The sequence below is a fragment of the Periophthalmus magnuspinnatus genome, chromosome 2, assembly GCF_009829125.3.
Source record: "Periophthalmus magnuspinnatus isolate fPerMag1 chromosome 2, fPerMag1.2.pri, whole genome shotgun sequence".
Taxonomy (NCBI): Eukaryota; Metazoa; Chordata; class Actinopteri; order Gobiiformes; family Gobiidae; genus Periophthalmus; species Periophthalmus magnuspinnatus.
Genome location: NC_047127.1, coordinates 12,518,210 through 12,535,824, shown reverse-complemented (window position 1 = coordinate 12,535,824; position 17,615 = coordinate 12,518,210). Strand labels below are relative to the sequence as shown.

The following is a 17,615-nucleotide window of genomic DNA, read 5'->3' as shown; positions in this document are numbered from 1 at the left end:
TATAAACTTCACCAAACCCCATGCCCCCAAAAAACAAGCAAAATTTTGAATAAACCTTAAATCTAGTCATGCTAACTATGTTTTAATGAAACGAGTAGTCTAACCTGTCTTACGTACTTTAAATTCACACAGCTCATAGACCTCTAGAGTCATTAGAATGTATTTAATGTAGTTGTTTTGATGCGTGAGTCTACACTGCACTCCTCTTCACTCAGGAACCTCTCGCGTCCGGGGGAAGCCTGGCGTTTTCCCAGGTGGAACAAATCAAATCAAGGCCGTTTCTTCCTGTTGATAAAAGATGAATGAGAAGGATCTGACTCCTCTGAGCTGCAAGTTACTGTAAGTTTAACACATTACAATAACACAATGTTTAAAATCTGGTTCAGGTATCTTATATTCACCATGCTAGAGGTCTCCTAAAATGCTACTTAGCTTGTCTTTATCTTTGTTCTTGGTTACACTTTGTAGCGACAGTATGTGTGTTTGTCTACTGAGCCGAAGGTTGGTGGTTCGAATCTCTCTCCCGACATAAACATCATTACCCACAGGTTTGTGATTCTAGCTCCCACAGATGATTACCATTGTTGTGTCCTTGGGCAAGACACTTAACTCACCTCGCCCCAGTGTCTGTATAGAACAGTGTATGAATGTGTGCATGAATGGATGAGTGGTTCCTTGATTTAAAGCGCTTTGAGTGCCTTGAAGGTGGAAATGCGCTGTATAAAAAAGTTACCATTTACCATACATAATAACTACATTGTTCATATTATTTATAGCACGAAGAAAAATGAATTAATAATAAAAAAATGTTTATTAAGAGTCATTCAGGCTCAGAAGCTATTTATTTAAAGCGTTTGTTTAGGGTGTAGTTACTAAGTCTATTCATTGTAAATCAAGTGCTTTTTCATGCTTAACTACATGTTAGCTAGCCTTAGTAATTATAAACAGTTACCTATTACTTATGCATTTAATACACCTTTTTTGTTTATGGCATGTGGCAATGTTGGACTAAATTTACCATTGCGAGACTGCCTTTGCTGAGGTCTCATGAATTGAAGTTAGTTTGTTTATCGTAGTTGTTGTTTATTACCGGTACTTCCTTTTTTTGTGGAGCATGTGGTGCATATGACTGTATCCTCTCTAGAGCTCAATATATACATTCCACCTTGTGAAGTCATTTGGTGCTAATCCAGGAAGTAGCCCCTGGTTGTTGTTTTTTTTAAAGTTCATAATAGTTTTACAAAATGCACCTCAACTTAGAAACAAGCGGCTATTGTTTTTCACCTCATTTGAACTGTGTTACACTTTTTTCCATTCAAACCTAACCGTTTCGCCGTGCCTGCCTATAATATTTCATGGTCCACTCTATATATCTATACATCTTTATGGCTCTGTCTATCACCTACCTGGCTTATCCAACGGCTAAGTGGTTTTAGCTGTTAGCCCTAATGCTATTTTGTATAATGAACTCCTTATCACTGCAACCCAATACTCCGCACTTTTTTCCCTGTAGTGTAGACACCTATCACATAACCACAAATGCTCTGCTGTCCAGTCCTGCTCGTACATCTCTGCATTGATTACCTATTTCCGCATTATCCAATTGTGGTCTTGAAAAGTGCAATAATCTGATGTTAGCTAGCACCTCCATAAGTGGCCCATCTTATTCTATGAAAGCTTTCAGCATACTCACTTCTCAGCTCAAATTTGATTGGTTGGTCCCATATCTTTCTTTAAATTTGATTGGTTGTAAAGTTCATATCTTTTCTACTTGCTATTAAGACGGAAAATATTTAGTGTATTCTTGCGATTCTCACTCTCTTCTTTGCAAGTGTGTCCAGTTAACTTTTCCGATGTTTAATTTCGGCTCTATCAAGACTTCTCTTTCATATTCCTCGCCCGATTTGTCAACATCGTCCAAATCGTTGTCAGTTTTAGCTCGCCATGCCTCTCTTTTTTCCTGTTTTTACCCCAGACTGTCGACCCTATCCTGCAATCAGGATTTCAAGGGGCTCCGAGAGGTGAGATTGGATAGTCCATCTGGCTCCTCCAATTCTTCCTGGTCTTCGTCGATATTCCCGAGCTCTGAAATAACATCCATTAGTTCGGACCAGATTGTGACGCCAGTGTCTACCCCATGTCTGTACCAGCCAGTAGAAAAGGGAGCTATGGGTGCCTGCGAGGACAAGCTGGTTTGGAAAGAGACGTCTTTTCTTGGGAATGATGAGTAAGTACGAGAGAGTAAGTTTGGTGTTTTTGATCTATGGGGATTGGGTGAAAATGAGCAGCAGTAACACAGAGAAGGAGATGGAATTAGTGTGAAAAGTGGATTCTGACCTTGTTCAGCCATTTTTATTTTTTATAATATTTATCCTGTAAAATTAACCAAAGATTTAGCACATTTAATGCTCAAATGACTTTAAAATGTGTTTTAAAAGAAAAGAAAAAAGTAATATATTTGCATAATTTGTTAATGTTCAGTTTTCAGCATATTGCATTTTAAATCATGCACAAATGTACTCAAGTAATAAGAACTTCGTATTTTATATGAAAACTTATAGATTATAACCATTTCTTTTACAGATGAACTGCAAGACAATAGCTTGAATTAATGGTCAAACGTAAATATCTAGAAACTTTTCCTGAAAAAATGATATGAAGTGTGTGAGCAGCCACATTTTTACAGTATTTGGTGAGATAAAATTAAAAAAAAGTATTAATTATTTACTATTGCACCAATGTATCTTGTATTGTTGTGTGTAACTGATTTAATTATCATTACTAATTTGCTTTTATTTTCCAGTTTATAAACATTACTTGAAGCTCTTGATGCCAGACAATAGCTAAAGTTGCATTTACATTGGCATTTTTCCATAAAAGCAATTGTGGTAATATTTGAAAAGATGAAATGAAAAAAAAAAAAGTTAAATGATGATTGTACTAATGCATCTCGTATAGTAGAGTCTAATATTAATAGTATATTTGCACAAACTCTTGAAACCCTTGATGCCAGACAATAGCTGAAGTTGCATTTATATTGGTGTTTTTCTGTAAAAACAGTTGTGGTTTTCCTCGTCGGTCATGTCCAATAATACTGTGGTTTAATGTAATAGGCCTCTTGAGACAATCAATACAGTTTCATCCAGTCTGCCAAATAATAAAATGTAATGATAAAATGTATTATTTTGACATAACCACATTTCTGGTAAGGACGAGTGGTTTGTCCTATTTTCTACAACAAACTGTGTATAAAGATTACATTTTAGTGTTTCTTAAGAGTGAATGCAAGTCGTATTTATTTTTCAATGCATTTTTGAAATAATAACTTTATAAGAATGAGAATTACACATTTCTGGTGTTTTTGTGCATTATCTCTCCCAGAGCTGAACAAATTTAGATAACTATCTAATACATTTTCTTTCCAGGAAGTGTTACGCATATATTTGCAATTTATATTTTAAAATCAGGCTTCAGTTCACAGTGCTCATTTTAAACTCATTCATGAGAAGTATTCAAATTTGATTGAAGAATACAATACAAAAATCACATATATTTCAAAACATGGATAGATATTACCATGATCCCCATGGAGATACATGGGTTATTTTGGTTTTCGCAGAAGAAACTATAACTGCATAAATAATTGCAGCCTTTGCAATTTGCTAATAGTCACAATTACAGTTGTGATTTATTTTCAGTTGTGCTTAATCTCATAGCCCTACTATACTATATATTATATATATATGTAATATATTTGGTACATTTGGTTCATCTTTCTTCCTAAATACTGTGATCATCCCTTTGCTGTGAGTGACTGCAGCAGCAGAACTGTGTGTTCAGATAAAACAGGCCACATTAGTTTTAAATCAGGGTCATAAATCATGTCCTCTCCCCTCCATATCCTCTGAGGCACAGCTAAAGCCTGTTCATAAAGACATTACACCACTGTAATTCAAAATCTTTTGGCCTGTCGCTCACATACGGGCAAAGTACAATTACATATTTTTGCTCAAGTCATTATTTACATGTATTTTCCTTGTTGGAACTGTGTTATAGTATATAATGTTATATAATACATGTTATAGTCTTGAGCACTTCAGCCATCCATCCATTTTCTTCCTCTTCATTGTGGCTGGGTCACAGGGCAGCAGTCTTAGCAGGGACACCCAGACTTCCCTTTCCATACACTTTTCCAGCTCCCAAGGCATTCCCAGGCCAGCCGAGAGACATAGTCCCTCCGGTGTGTCCTGGGTCCCTGTGGCGTCCTACCAGTGGGACATGCCCCTAGGGAGGTGTGCAGAAGACATCTGGAACAGATGCCTGAGCCTCCTCTTGACGTTGTGGAGAAGCGGCTCTACTCCAAGTTCCTCCCGTGTGACTGAGCTCCTCACCCTATCTCTCTATCTCTAAGGGACCGCCCGGCCAACCTGCAGAGGAAGTCATTTCGACCGTCATCTTGTCATTACGGTCATTACTCAAAGGTTATGACCATAGATGAGGGAAGGAACGTAGGACCAATAAATCAATCACAATCACAAATGAATCTAAACTCTACTACTGCTACTACTAATACTACTACTACTACTATAACTGCTGCTGCTGCTGCTGCTGCTGCTACTACTACTACTACTACTACTACTATTGTTGTAGAGTAAATATCTAACACAGGAGAAGTTTATTTACCATCAGTACGGGACCCAGCACCCAGAGACATAAACCCTCAAGACAGTGTGATAGTGTTGTCCAGTCCTGTCCAGTCTGTCTATGCTTCTGTTGTAGGGAGTATTATATAACAAGGATTGAGCGGGCAGTAAGAGCCCTCAGTACAGCACAGAAATGGAATTTCTTTAACAGCTACTACTACTACTACTACTACTACTTCTACTACTTCTACTACTACTACTATCCGTACACAACTATAACTTCTGCTACTGCTGCTACTTGCCACCACTGCTGCTAAAATGCGATGCTCCAATGCCTTTGAAACAAGCAAAATGCATAAAATTTTTATTATTCTTCCCACTCTAAGTTGCAAACACGGCAGAGAAGTGAGTTTTTTTTACTGTTGGGTGGAGACAGTCTTCTGCTCCCACTTTCAACTCAAAATGTAACTTAATTTCTGCCTTCTGCTAAGCCCCTTACAAATGTTTTATCGTGCTATACTTATATTTTTAGTCAGTCTTACCGGAAGGCATTTTGATAGTAAATGGGATATCACTTTACAATAAGATAACATCGCCTCATGCTTTAAGATACAGTGGATTACATTTAAAAGAGCCATTTTGTCAAGGAGTGGCATGTAGTGAACTTAGGGAGGTAGGTTTGAACATTGAAAGTTGGTGCACAGTGAATTGTTTCAAAATTAGACACATCATTGTACATTTAATTGAAAAAATAGCATATTATATAGTACAAAGGTTACTAATATAGGCCCCATTTACTTGGTAACAGTAAAAACCAGAGGAACTTTAAACCAAATCCTTGCAAAACTAGTAATGGACAGATCAATACCAAAATATCAAAATGAATAATGACAGCGGTATTAAAAAGTATTGATTGCCATGCCAAAAATATTTAAAAATTCTCAAAAAAATATAGAATTTAAGTATGATTTGGTTTAAATTTAAAACATTCCTGCGTCTTATTTTCCGATATAAACCGCTTACATGAACAAACGGAGCATTAACAAGTCCAAAAAGTCTAACATAACCTTTAGCTTGCCATGCTAAATAGGCACGTAGCATACTTCATCCATTTTGGTGCAAGCCTCCACTGAGCAGCCACCTGGTACTGTATTTTAGCCAAGTCACTATGTATAGCTATGACTACAGGCAAGAAGTAGTGCTATGCTGAATTGACACTGAAAATATACTCACTAAATGTTGCTTTGCTGTAGAATGTTCCACAGTATGGCATTAAACATCCTGTTCCAGATTTTTCCCCCATGTATTTGACCAAAATTGTGTTTTGCCCCAGTACAGATATATTGTATACGCAGCTCTTGAGGTCAAAACATGTCTGCTAGTTCTGTTTGGACATTTTTAAGACATCTGTTGCCATGGAGACAAACCACTTGACCAAGTTACAGGTCAGATCTTTTTAGTCGATGACCCTGTATTTCAGAACCGCTATTATAACATAGTTTAATTTAGCCATCAAAACTGCTGTAGTCACCAATAGAGATTTAGTACAGAGCATTAGAGCATTATACTCATAAATACAGCAGTTTGACAGCCATTTTGAAAGATAGAGTTACAGAGTTTGATGTATGACTTCTGCTTGCTCCAACAGTAATACGAGCCAATCATTGTGTTACACCTGGACGTCAGAGCCATTTTTCACTAAACATTCAGGTGTCACTCAGTAGTTGGCGTATTGATTTTGAAGCTGAATGCATCATTGTTTGAAATTTGTATCAATGAGCCAGCACAGCAATATTTAAATATGTATAGCATTAGCATACAATACGATTTGCACGTGTCAAAATACTGTGGTACTTACATTTTTCTGTTGACAAAGAAGAAATGTATAATATTAAACAAGAAAGAAAAAGGGTTATTGTTTATAATTTGGTTTAAGTGCAGATTTAGTTTAATGTGTTTGCATGTTTTAACCCAAGTGGCATTGAAGGATGTCTATAGTAGTTGTAGTAGTGGTTCGCTGTTGTTGTAGTAGTAGTAGTAACTATAACAGAAGTGCGATAGTTGTAATAGTGGAAGATGGTACGTAGTTTAAGATATATATTAATAAAGATTTCATAAACACTAGCAAGACCTTGACATAAGTGCATCATTTTAGTTTCCTTGGATACATTTTACTCTTCATTTTTTAGTCCGTCTTAAAACGTGACTTCATTTTCAACAGTTTGCAGTGGTCCAAAGTTATTCCTCACTTACCGCATGTATTCCAAGCATCCTAATTATTCACCACGATGAGCTTATAAGCACTTTTCAAAACTTTGAGACCAGAGCAGAGTTTTGCCATCACGCTAATGCTAACAACAACAACTGTGCACTTACTGATTATCAGACAATAAAATGGACAAATAATAGATGCTGACGGCACACAGCGGACTAATTTTGACCTCTCGAGCCGCTAATGCCATATATCTCCACTGGGGTAAGACAAATTGCCCCAGTGGCATAACACAAATAACATTACATAAATATTGTTTAACAGTTACGGACCAAATTAACAAAAAAGCTCTCTGTAAATGAAGTATAGGCCAACTTTTGAAGTAATGCGCCGTGTTAAATCATTGTCCACAGTGGAGCTGCAGAGGTTATTAGTGTCTCTGGATAAACAGCAGAGCGAATGGGATTATCCAAACACTATAATGCATAAGTCAACAAATGAAGGACAAATATAATAGGACATTACAGTACAGTGGCCCATGCTGACTCAGAGAAGCATAAACAAAACACACTATGCATTTATTTACATCACCTCTTCCAATCTTGGCTTTCAAAAATGGCAAACAAAATAAATTAGCTAAACACTGGATTCGTCTGCCTAATCTTATGTAAAGGATGATGTTGCACAAATGATAATAGAAAAGATAATTGGATTGCATTTATAATAATCTTGAGATAGTTTGGTGATTTTTAAAAATTTGCTTTTCAAATCAAATACAATACTTTAATTTATCTTATCTTTAACTTTGCCACTGTCCAAAAGTGGTTAAAATTTTTGCGTATCCTAACTATATGGTTGGCAGTTCAATTATAAAGTGTCCACATTTAGTAGTTCGCTTTATTATTACACTTTCATCTTAATGTAGTAATGCTAATGTTAATAACCAAACTGCACACACATAGAATACAATAGAAATACTTTAGCTCAAGGACAGGACTGTGAGCTCCTGTGGCCCTGCCGTTGCCCAGAAGCTCACGACGATAACGCTCCGCTGACCACAAGATCCTCCTTCACAGAAACACGCTCCGATACACACTATAAAAACTGTAAACACACGCTCCTCAGGGCCCCCCTCTGTCCTTTCTGGAGGGCCCGTAGCTGCGCCGTTCACCTTTTGCACAGCGACCTATGTGAGACTTAATACATCCTTCTGACTTTACTTTTCAGATTCATGGTGCTCTTTGAGGCTTGCACCAGAAACGAACATCCTTTGAAATCCCAACTTTGACCACTGCACCATGCTGTTCAGTCCTTGTTGATTCTCCAAATCTCTATATAATATACAGCAGAAATTATGATTATGATTATGAGAATATGTCATTTTCCTGCATAAGACTTAGGTGAATATGTTTGAATAGTTAATTGTGATACCCCCCAAAAAGCTTCAAAGCAACAAATTATATTGTTTAATAAATTTAATTATGATTTTGTTCAGTGATTTTTTTTATTGCACATTGAATTATAGATAATAGACAACTTTTTTTTTTTTTAATCCAAGACTGACATGGGAAAAAATGGAGTTTGACACTAGCAGGGTGGCTCAGTGTTTAGAGCACATGTGTCAAACTCAAGGCCCGTGTCCTAAATGTGGCTTATCAGGTTATTTTATGTGGCCCGTGAGAAGGTGAATTAAAACGTATAACTGTGTGTGAACAGGTCTGCCCCCGCTAGATACACACTTTTAAAATCATTTTATCAGGAGAAATTAAAAAGTGTTACATTATATTTGGTTACTACCTGCTTAGACTGCTGCCCCGCGACCCGCCCCCGGATAAGCGAAAGAAAATGGATGGATATTTCGTTACATTGAGTTACATTTATACTGCCTCCCAGTTACATCTGGCCTCTTGAGGACAACCATTTTGCTCATGTGGCCCTCAGTGAAAATGAGTTTGACAGCCCTGGGTTAGAGCATTCACATCCAAGCAATATGGTTGGCAGTTTGGCCCCAGCTTTTTACAAGTGAATCATGTCGTTGAGTCCTTTAATAAGATCTCTAGCCCAAGATGAGCCTTTATTCTCTCTAAATGAAAAAAATATTGTATGAATGCATTTTGTATAATGGGTTTGAGTTTGTGAGTGAGGTCATATGGGAGCTAGGCACAGATATGCAGCCACACTTTGACTCAGGGCAGTTGTGGCCACACATATAATTTGCAATGATTCCCAAATTTTTTCCTCATTTACCTTATGCATTCTGAACATCCTAATTTTTCACCGCAATGAGTTTATAAGCACTTAAAACAACTTTCAGAGACCAGAGCAGAGTTTTGTTGAGACCATAAAGCTAACAACAACTAGCATGCTAATGTGCACTTTCTGATCATACAATAAAGTGGTTTGATTAGATGCAGACAGAGCACACAGTGAACTTATTTTGACGTCAAGAGATGCCTATGCAATATGTATGTACTGGGGCAAGATGTATGTTGTTCAAAAACATGGTAAAAAATCAGGTACAGGCCATTTAAGTCAGGGGTCTCAAACTCAAATTAGCCGGGGGGCCGCAGGAGGCAGAGTCTGGGTGAGGCTGGGCTTGTCAGGTATATAAAATTTTCTCAAACGTCATCATTGTTTTCAACATACATGAGGAAATATGCCAATTCTTGTGGATTTTATGGATATACAGCGTTATTTGTTGAATCTTTTGCGAGGGGAGGACACAGCACGAGTGACACATGGTAAAGCCACATTAACATTAAACTTTCATATTGTCCTGCGGGCCACAAAATATCCTCCCGCGGGCCACAATTGGCCCCCGGGCCTCGAGTTATAGACCCCTGCTTTAAGTATTCTATAAATTGGGGTCTCCTTTAAAGTTAAGCTGCTACTAGTACTATACATTGCAAGTATAAGTAAAACGAAGCTTGTATATTTATAAAAATAGTAACTTATCATAGCCTATGCCTTTATATTTGAATGAAAACCACATCCTCTATATATCGCGTCATCTCTCCAGTCCCACGCGCTCACACTGTCTTATCTTTCTCTGTATGCTCTGTATCTGTCGTGTGTGTGAATGAATTTGATCCTCTCTAACCCAGATGCCCCGGCTAAATCCCTCTCCAGCGGTGCCTTGCCACTCTGCTATAAGCTGGGAACATTTGGCACCACGCTACCAATAAAAAAGCCAGGGAAAAACTCTAAACACAGACACACAAGGAGAGTAAATTGTTTTGTCTTTTTAGCTAGGGATTTTGACAGGAAGTGCAAGACGAACATTTTTGAGGTTTTCGGTCGGTGGAGGTGATTTGCCGTGTCTCAGAATGGATGACGAGGATGAACTAAGGATGCTAACTTCGTTTTAGTAAGTCCACATGCTTTGAAACTCATTGCGTTGCTTGGTTGGAACATGAGCAGAATGACAAGTTCTGTATGAAAAGTAAACAACATTTTTTTTGCAGGAGTCAGTCAGTTTGGATATTAGTAGTTCATTTTGACTGTGTACTTTTATATTACACATGAGACTTATGTGTTTATGTGACAATTTTGGTTTGGTTTAAGACGGTGAAGTCAATATTTTGCGTTTTTAAGATGTTGTTAAGTACCTAAATTACATGTTATAGTGAATATGCAGTATTGCCAAACCCTAACCCATTACTAAACTTAAGTATTTGGTATTGCTTTGCCTGGAATGTTCCACAGTATGGCATTACAGTTGTTCACGGAGACAAACGGGTGATGCATCCTGCTCAAATTACACGCCAGATCTGTGTGCGTGCGTGTGTTTCATAGTATTTTTAGTTCAATAAATGCAAGAGAGGTAAGTTTGATGCCATAACCTTTTCATATTGTGTTTTTTTTTTTCAATTTTGACAATATTTCTAAGGGTACTCATTTTCTAGAGAGGCGAGATGAATCGAAATTGAATCTAAATTGCAATTTGAATAGACGAAATGAGCAAAACACAGTATATTCTTAGTCTTATTCTGCATAAAAGGTTTAGGTCCGTACAAACATGTTCTGAAATGTGATTCTTGTTTAGTTTAAAATGTGAACTTTAAACTTAAATTGCAAGTCTAATCGCCATAGCAACGCTCATCTGAGGAAAAAAAAATCGCAATTACATTTTATTCCCAAATCGTTCAGCTCTACTTTTAACCCCTTCTGGTCTCTGACATATCTGGTGACTTGTGTTTAGCAGCTTTAGTCTGGGGCCATATTGTGATTTGAAGCGACTGCACGTGATATTTTGATTGCGTAAGACCCGAGAGAGGAGGTGGTGTCTCTGTCCAAGCACCGGAAAAGCCCTTATAATTACTGCACACTTGGAGATTACATCATGGATTGGAGGAGATTTTAGCCACCGCAAAACGTGTGTCCTTTTACAATGTGTTCTTACCATAACTAACACAGTGATGGACGGATGGGTAGATAGATGGAGGGAGAGAAGGAGATAAAGTGATGGACGCACAGAGAGAGGAAGATAGAAAATGGGTAAACATGCCATAAAAGAGGAGGAGATAGTTACATGTATAGAGTATATATAGAAAAATTCCCATACTAAATTGAAAGAGAGGGAGGAACGGGAGAAGTAGAGTAAGTTACGTATATATGGGGATAGATAGATAGATAGATAGATAGATAGCGAGAGAGGTACGATCGATACATAGATGTAGTGATTACTGCAATACAAAATACATTGAGGAGGGTTACCATGTGCTGTATACCACTGACACTGTACGATAGAGAGATTACAAGAAAGAAACAAAGTTAACATAGTGTCTCTTACTGTATTCCTTCCATACTAAAAAGCGACAAAAAAAGAGAGAGAAAACGTATTATAATGGGGATGGATAGATAAAGCGAGAGATGGAGTAATTCGATTGCTAAAATGCATATGTCCCTAATGTATTCGGGCCATACTAAATACATTGATTGAGGGATAGAGAGAGATAGTAAGAAAGAAGGAAAGAAAAAAAGAGATGTATAGATAGTGAAAGGGAGTGAGAGACAGGGGATTGGGGTCTTGTAATTGTTTTAATATAATCCTTTGCGACAGACAGATGGTTTGTATACTCTGGATAATTATCATATGGAGTGCTAATCCGTAACACATTCATCCTATGTACATGAGGCTTATGGCAATTGACTTTCAAGATGGAGGGTTGTGGACAAATCAAATTAAATCTATACTTTGCAGCTTCAGCGAGTGTAAAAGGAGTTTTGTTTATAGATTTTCGTTGGATTAAAAGCTCCCTATCTGATTTTTACTGTTTTAAAACAGAACTAGTTCATTTTAAACTGTTTGCAGTGGTACAAAGTTATTCCTCATTCACCTTATGCATTCAGAACATCCTAATTATTCACCATGATGAGTTTATAAGTGCTTTCCACCGCTTTCTAATTTGAGTTGGTTATTATTATTTATGATGTTTCATTCACACATGTTTAACACACAAACCCTGCATAATTAGGTTCCTGAGTTCTTCTCTCAAACAGTAAACGCTCTGTTCCACCTCGTGATGTCATCATGTGGTAAAACAGGAAGTGCTCCACTGTGTCTTTAACCTCCATACAGGTTTACTAGAGTCATTCGGGTGATTTCAGCCCTGGGATTGCAAATGTCTACAGAATAAAAGGTAAAAGGTAGCTGTTAACTTAAAAACTACCACTTCATGACATCACGAGGTGGAACAGAGTGTTTTGAGGTTTGGAGATGTAGACAGACTAATAATAGGTTTACTCTAAAGGTGTGAATGCAACAAAACACAACTCTAGGTGTGTTTTTGAGGAGGTAACAGCATTATAACATGGCTGAAAGCTCACAAGAGTCCATTTTGTGTAACATTTAATATAAAATTCTTGCTGTACCTGTAGTTTACACTTCTTGTATCAGTTTATCAGTTCATATTTCGTCTTCTCTCAAATGTTCATGCCCCTGGACTTGTTTACAATGCACACTCTGAATAGAATCCTACTGTTTAAACATTAACATTAAATCCCAAATTTAATCACAATACTAGCGTTTTTAATTCAAACTCGCGCAGCCTTACTAGCATGCATCGAAGCAGCTGCCGGGCGGTGCTGAGTGAAGAGGTTGAGCAAGTGCCAGATCGCTGTATCATTGTTGGAGGATTATGGTGCCGCAAGATGAAGGGTCGCTGCCCTGGAAACACGTGGTCCGAAACTCAAATGAAATTCAACATGGACTTTCAAATCTCCACCTGCTGTTTCTGCTTTTACCAAATAGTAATAGTACAAAGACGAAATGCTGAGGTAGATGAGTTATCTCTGCGGATCTTATCTAGAAATGTATGGGGAGATGTGGTGTGGTGGTAGAAGTAGTAGCAGCAGTGGTAGTAGCAGTTGTAGTAGTAGCAGTAGCAGTAGCAGTAGTCGTAATAGTAGTAGTAGTAGTAATAGTAATAGTAGTAGTAGTTGTAGTAGTAGTAACAGTAGTAGTAGTAGTGGTAAGCAGTATTAGTAGTAGTAATAGTAATAATAGTGGTACTAGTAGTGGTAGCAGCAGCAGTAGTAAGTAGTAGTAATAGTAGTAGTAGTAGTAGTGGTAAGTAGTATTAGTAACAGTAATAGTAGTAGTAGTAGTAATAGTAGTAAGTAGTAATAGTCAAAGTAGTAGCAGTAATAGTAGTAGTAGCAGTAATAGTAGTTGTAGTAGTAGTAGTAGAAGTATTAGTAGTAGTAATAGTAGTAAGTAGTAATAGTCGTAGTAGTAGCAGTAATAGTAGTAGTAATAGTTGTAGTAGCAGTAGCAGTAGTAGGACTAGTAGTAGTAATAGTTGTATTAGTAGTAGCAATAGTAGTAGTAGTAGCATTGACAGTAGTAGAATTAGCAGTAGTAATAGTAGTAGTAGTAGTAATAGTAGTAGTAGTAGTAGCAGCAGCAGCAGCAGTAGTAGTTGTAGTAGTCAAGCCAAGTATCTTTTTCAGGTACCAGCAATTGGAGGATATTTGTTATTTCTATCTATCAGCACAGTACCTATTTGTTTTTACTAATCATTATCTAGAATGACAAAACAGAACTACAATATGCATAAAATATACAATACATAAATCCAAGTCTTTTTCTATTTTTAAATTGTGTTTAATGATCTTTCCATTGTTCTGTCCCACGGTCCAAAGTACACGTCAACAAGTAACCAAAAGAAAAATATTTGTTTGGTACCAGTAATACCTTAACTTTTCTCATTACTGTAGTGGTATCGTTAATTAATACCTAGCCCACAGTAGTAGTAGTCTCTTTTGTATTTTGTAGTTAGAGTAGTAGTAGCACTCCATAGTCTACTATTTACTATATAAATTCAAGTTATTCGTGTGAATTTGTCTATTAGTTTTATTTCTAAGTAATATTGATCAGGATTGTGAGTGTCTTCCACTTTCAACAAGACATTTAAAAACACACAATTTCTTCTCGAGACGGATGGCATTTTGGGAATTTAGGTATAAATGATTCATGGCCTGATTGGTGTACTGGCAAGTGTTCAACTTCGAAAACCTCTCTGATCTCTGGTCCTGCAGTGTGGGTACTTTTTATTGACATTTATGACATACATTTATATTGAGGTCCATTATGATAGTTAGGCTCTAGTCTGCGTATATACTGCAGCACAGGCTCTGATTAATAATTGGCTGCAGGTGGCGGGGTTTGAGTACTGAGGAGTCAGATCAGAGGGAGTACTTTTTTTAGGTTTAAACCAACTGGATTTCAGCACTGAACCTGGCAACCCAAATGAGAGAATCATCTGAGGCTCATTCTACGTTCTGATTGGATAATTATCTTTAGAACCGGAACACCAAATTATAAACAACTTGGCCGTCATGTGCAATATTTCTGAAATCAAAAATATATCAGCATCACTATTGTTAAAAGCTATATTTGATTTGAACATGGTTACCTCGTATCTGGGGACAAAGTTAGGTCATGTCTTTGGAATTCGAAATCTAAATCTTACATACAGTTCCTCTAAGTTTTATGCTTATTGTCTATACATTACCAACACAAGAGAACTACATGACCCAAATCAATAGCCTACTTTTTTCAACTAGACAATGGAAATGCTTGGCTAGTTAAGTTAGTTAGCAATATCGACTTATTTCTCCTTCATTGTACCTTCGCTTGAATGCCGTTTCTGTTCTGCTGACACGCACCCATTGTTGACCTTGTTATTAGCTTCACTGGACTAAAACATCAATACCAAACTCACAGCTAAAAGCCATGCACTGACAAACCATTAGTAGTAGTAGTTGTAGTAGGACTAGTATTAGTAGTGGTAATAGTTGTAGCAGTAGCAGAACTTTTCATTATTTTTCAAGCAAGAGTAGCTTGCAGCTGAAATGCATAAATGCATTGACAAACCACTAGCTGGTCAAATTGTACTTTGTTTTGTGTTATATCAATAGAAATGCATTGTAATCCTACTAGCTTGCTTTCTAAGTTACTGTGTTATTTAAATGTGTTGGGGATTTGCTGTGTAAATCCTTCATGTTTTCAAATAGACTTTCATAAATGTCCGATAAGCTAATAGGCTAAAGCTGCTAATGGCTAGATGCAGCTAGCTGCACATGCTGGGGGCTCGTCATGTTAAGTACATAGAGGATCATATCTTTATATCTATGCATTGCTTGTAATCTCAAAGGCTTAACTTTCATTGAGTGTGGACTATGGCTGATTAGAGGTCGTTTAGTTACTTAAAGCTACAGTATGTAACCATGTAAAGCATGTATTTTTCAGTTTTGTTGTGTTTATTGCACTGAAAAGCATGCGTCCTTACTGTGAGCGGGCTTGCTTCTCCACAAACCTCACTCTCATTTAGCCTAGAGGAGGGCGTCCTCCCGCGTGTTTCCATGGAAATGTTGTTCATTTGATGTCTTCCACAATATGGCATAAAATATCTCCATGGAGAATGTTTCAAAGTATGGTTTTAACTTTCTATTTCCATTGGAATAAGCAGTGACTTGCCACCTTCAGAAAGTTACATACTGTACCTTTAAATGCATAATTTTGAACAATTCTAAAAGATTTGGGTGTCCAAATGAATATGTAAATATCTAGCCTACTTTGTATAAATATACACCTCATTAGAACTGGGAGTAAACTGGGACTTAATCCAAAAGTAAACCAGTACTAGACCAGGACTAAACCAGCTCTAGAGAAGGACTGGATCAAGTCTATGCCAGAACTAAACTGGGCTCAAACCAGAAGACAAGGAAGTGATACCATTAGGTCAAGTTATAGGTCAGATCTATGGAGAGGCAAGCCCACTCACTGTAAAAATATATGTTTTCAAAGTATATTGTAGATTTAAAACACTTACTACACACTTGATAGTAGTCCTAACCCAAAGGAGGTCAAACATGTAAAGTAAATTGACTAAATTCAGAAAATACTTGTATTACAGATGGTACTAATCTGCGCACCACCTGAAGGAGCTTGTGTACCACAGTTTGAGAAACAGTAACATATTATATTATACAAGCAGGCCAATGGAATGAGAACCTTAAAGACTCCAGTGATGATGATGAAAACATGGTCTGTGGTCATTGGGATGATTAACCCAAAGGAGAGCAAAAACATGAATACATTTGTGTCTAAATTAAATGTAAGACAACATCAAGTTTAGTTGCTCTGCCTTTTTGTTTATATGCAGAACAGTGAGGGTCTAAGCACGCAGCAGCCTCCTGTACCACTTCCTCTTTTTCTTCTCCAGCTCCTTTACATGTGTCAGCTGTGCAACAGAATGACTGCAAGATTATATTGTTTGTTCCAGTCGTCCTCGGAGGTCGGATTTTCTGAGTTCCGACTGGTACATGGCGTCTGGAAAAGCACTGCTATCTCGGAATTTCTACTGGGAAAGTCAGACAACATTTCAGAGTCTGAGTTAGATAATCCAACATGGCCGTGCTCTGAGTTTGGTGAAAATTCAAAACCTGACAGTTTAAATATTGATCATATTTATTGTTATTTTCCCTCCTGCCCAACCATTTCTGTAAACCAGCTCTTGTACAGCCTTTGCAGTTATAAATGCGCCGTTATGCTAATGATGCTAACATGAACACCGCTAACATCAACAAAAGCAGAATTCGCTCTCAAACGTTGCTTTATTAACTGCTAATGAAGTAACATATAAGAGTTACTAAATTAACGTCCTGATTTTGGCTTTCCTACTTGATTCAGTCTCAGGAATGCAAAACGTTTAATGCCATACTTTGCAACAATCCAGGCAAAGCAATAACATCTCCATGGACACGAGCAGAAAAGTAATATCATGCAACTTTAATCGAACTTTAACATTGTGTAACTGATTTTCCACACATGTATAAATAATCCAAACTCTGGCAAACTATAAAAAAAGTTGAATTGTTTTTAAATTGAACCATGAAAACAAAGTACAGTACAACCTGCATTGTTATTTATTGCTTTTACTTTGCCCCAAACAGTTCTTTTCTTCCCTTTCACTTTTTGGGATGAGTGCCCAGTACCTTTAGCCCTTGGAGCCGTTTGAGGTGGTGTATTATTACTCCTCAATGCTCTCACTCTGCTACTGGACTGTAAAAAATAACTGATTTCAAAATGCATCTTGTTTAGAGTTTAATTCTGGCTTGTTTTGATTAATAGAACCACTAATAGATCCTCTTTATTTAAACAACATATTTCATAAAAAAAAAAACAACAACAAGTTTCTTTCTGCACAATACAAATTAAAAATGCAATAGACATATAAAACTACAGCTCAATT

The 17,615-nt window shown here is 37.2% G+C and overlaps 1 protein-coding gene across 1 annotated transcript in view; it reads left to right on the top strand.

Moving 5' to 3' along the window:
- The first annotated feature begins 2,100 nt into the window (after nt 1-2,100).
- The window catches only part of LOC117384244 (FERM and PDZ domain-containing protein 4-like), a 92,154-nt gene continuing 76,639 nt past the window's right edge, over nt 2,101-17,615 (top strand). The window contains exon 1 of the mRNA XM_055228309.1: nt 2,101-2,227. Coding sequence (XP_055084284.1) covers nt 2,169-2,227 — 59 coding nt within the window. The 5' untranslated portion in view covers nt 2,101-2,168. The remainder of the gene's footprint in view (nt 2,228-17,615) is intronic.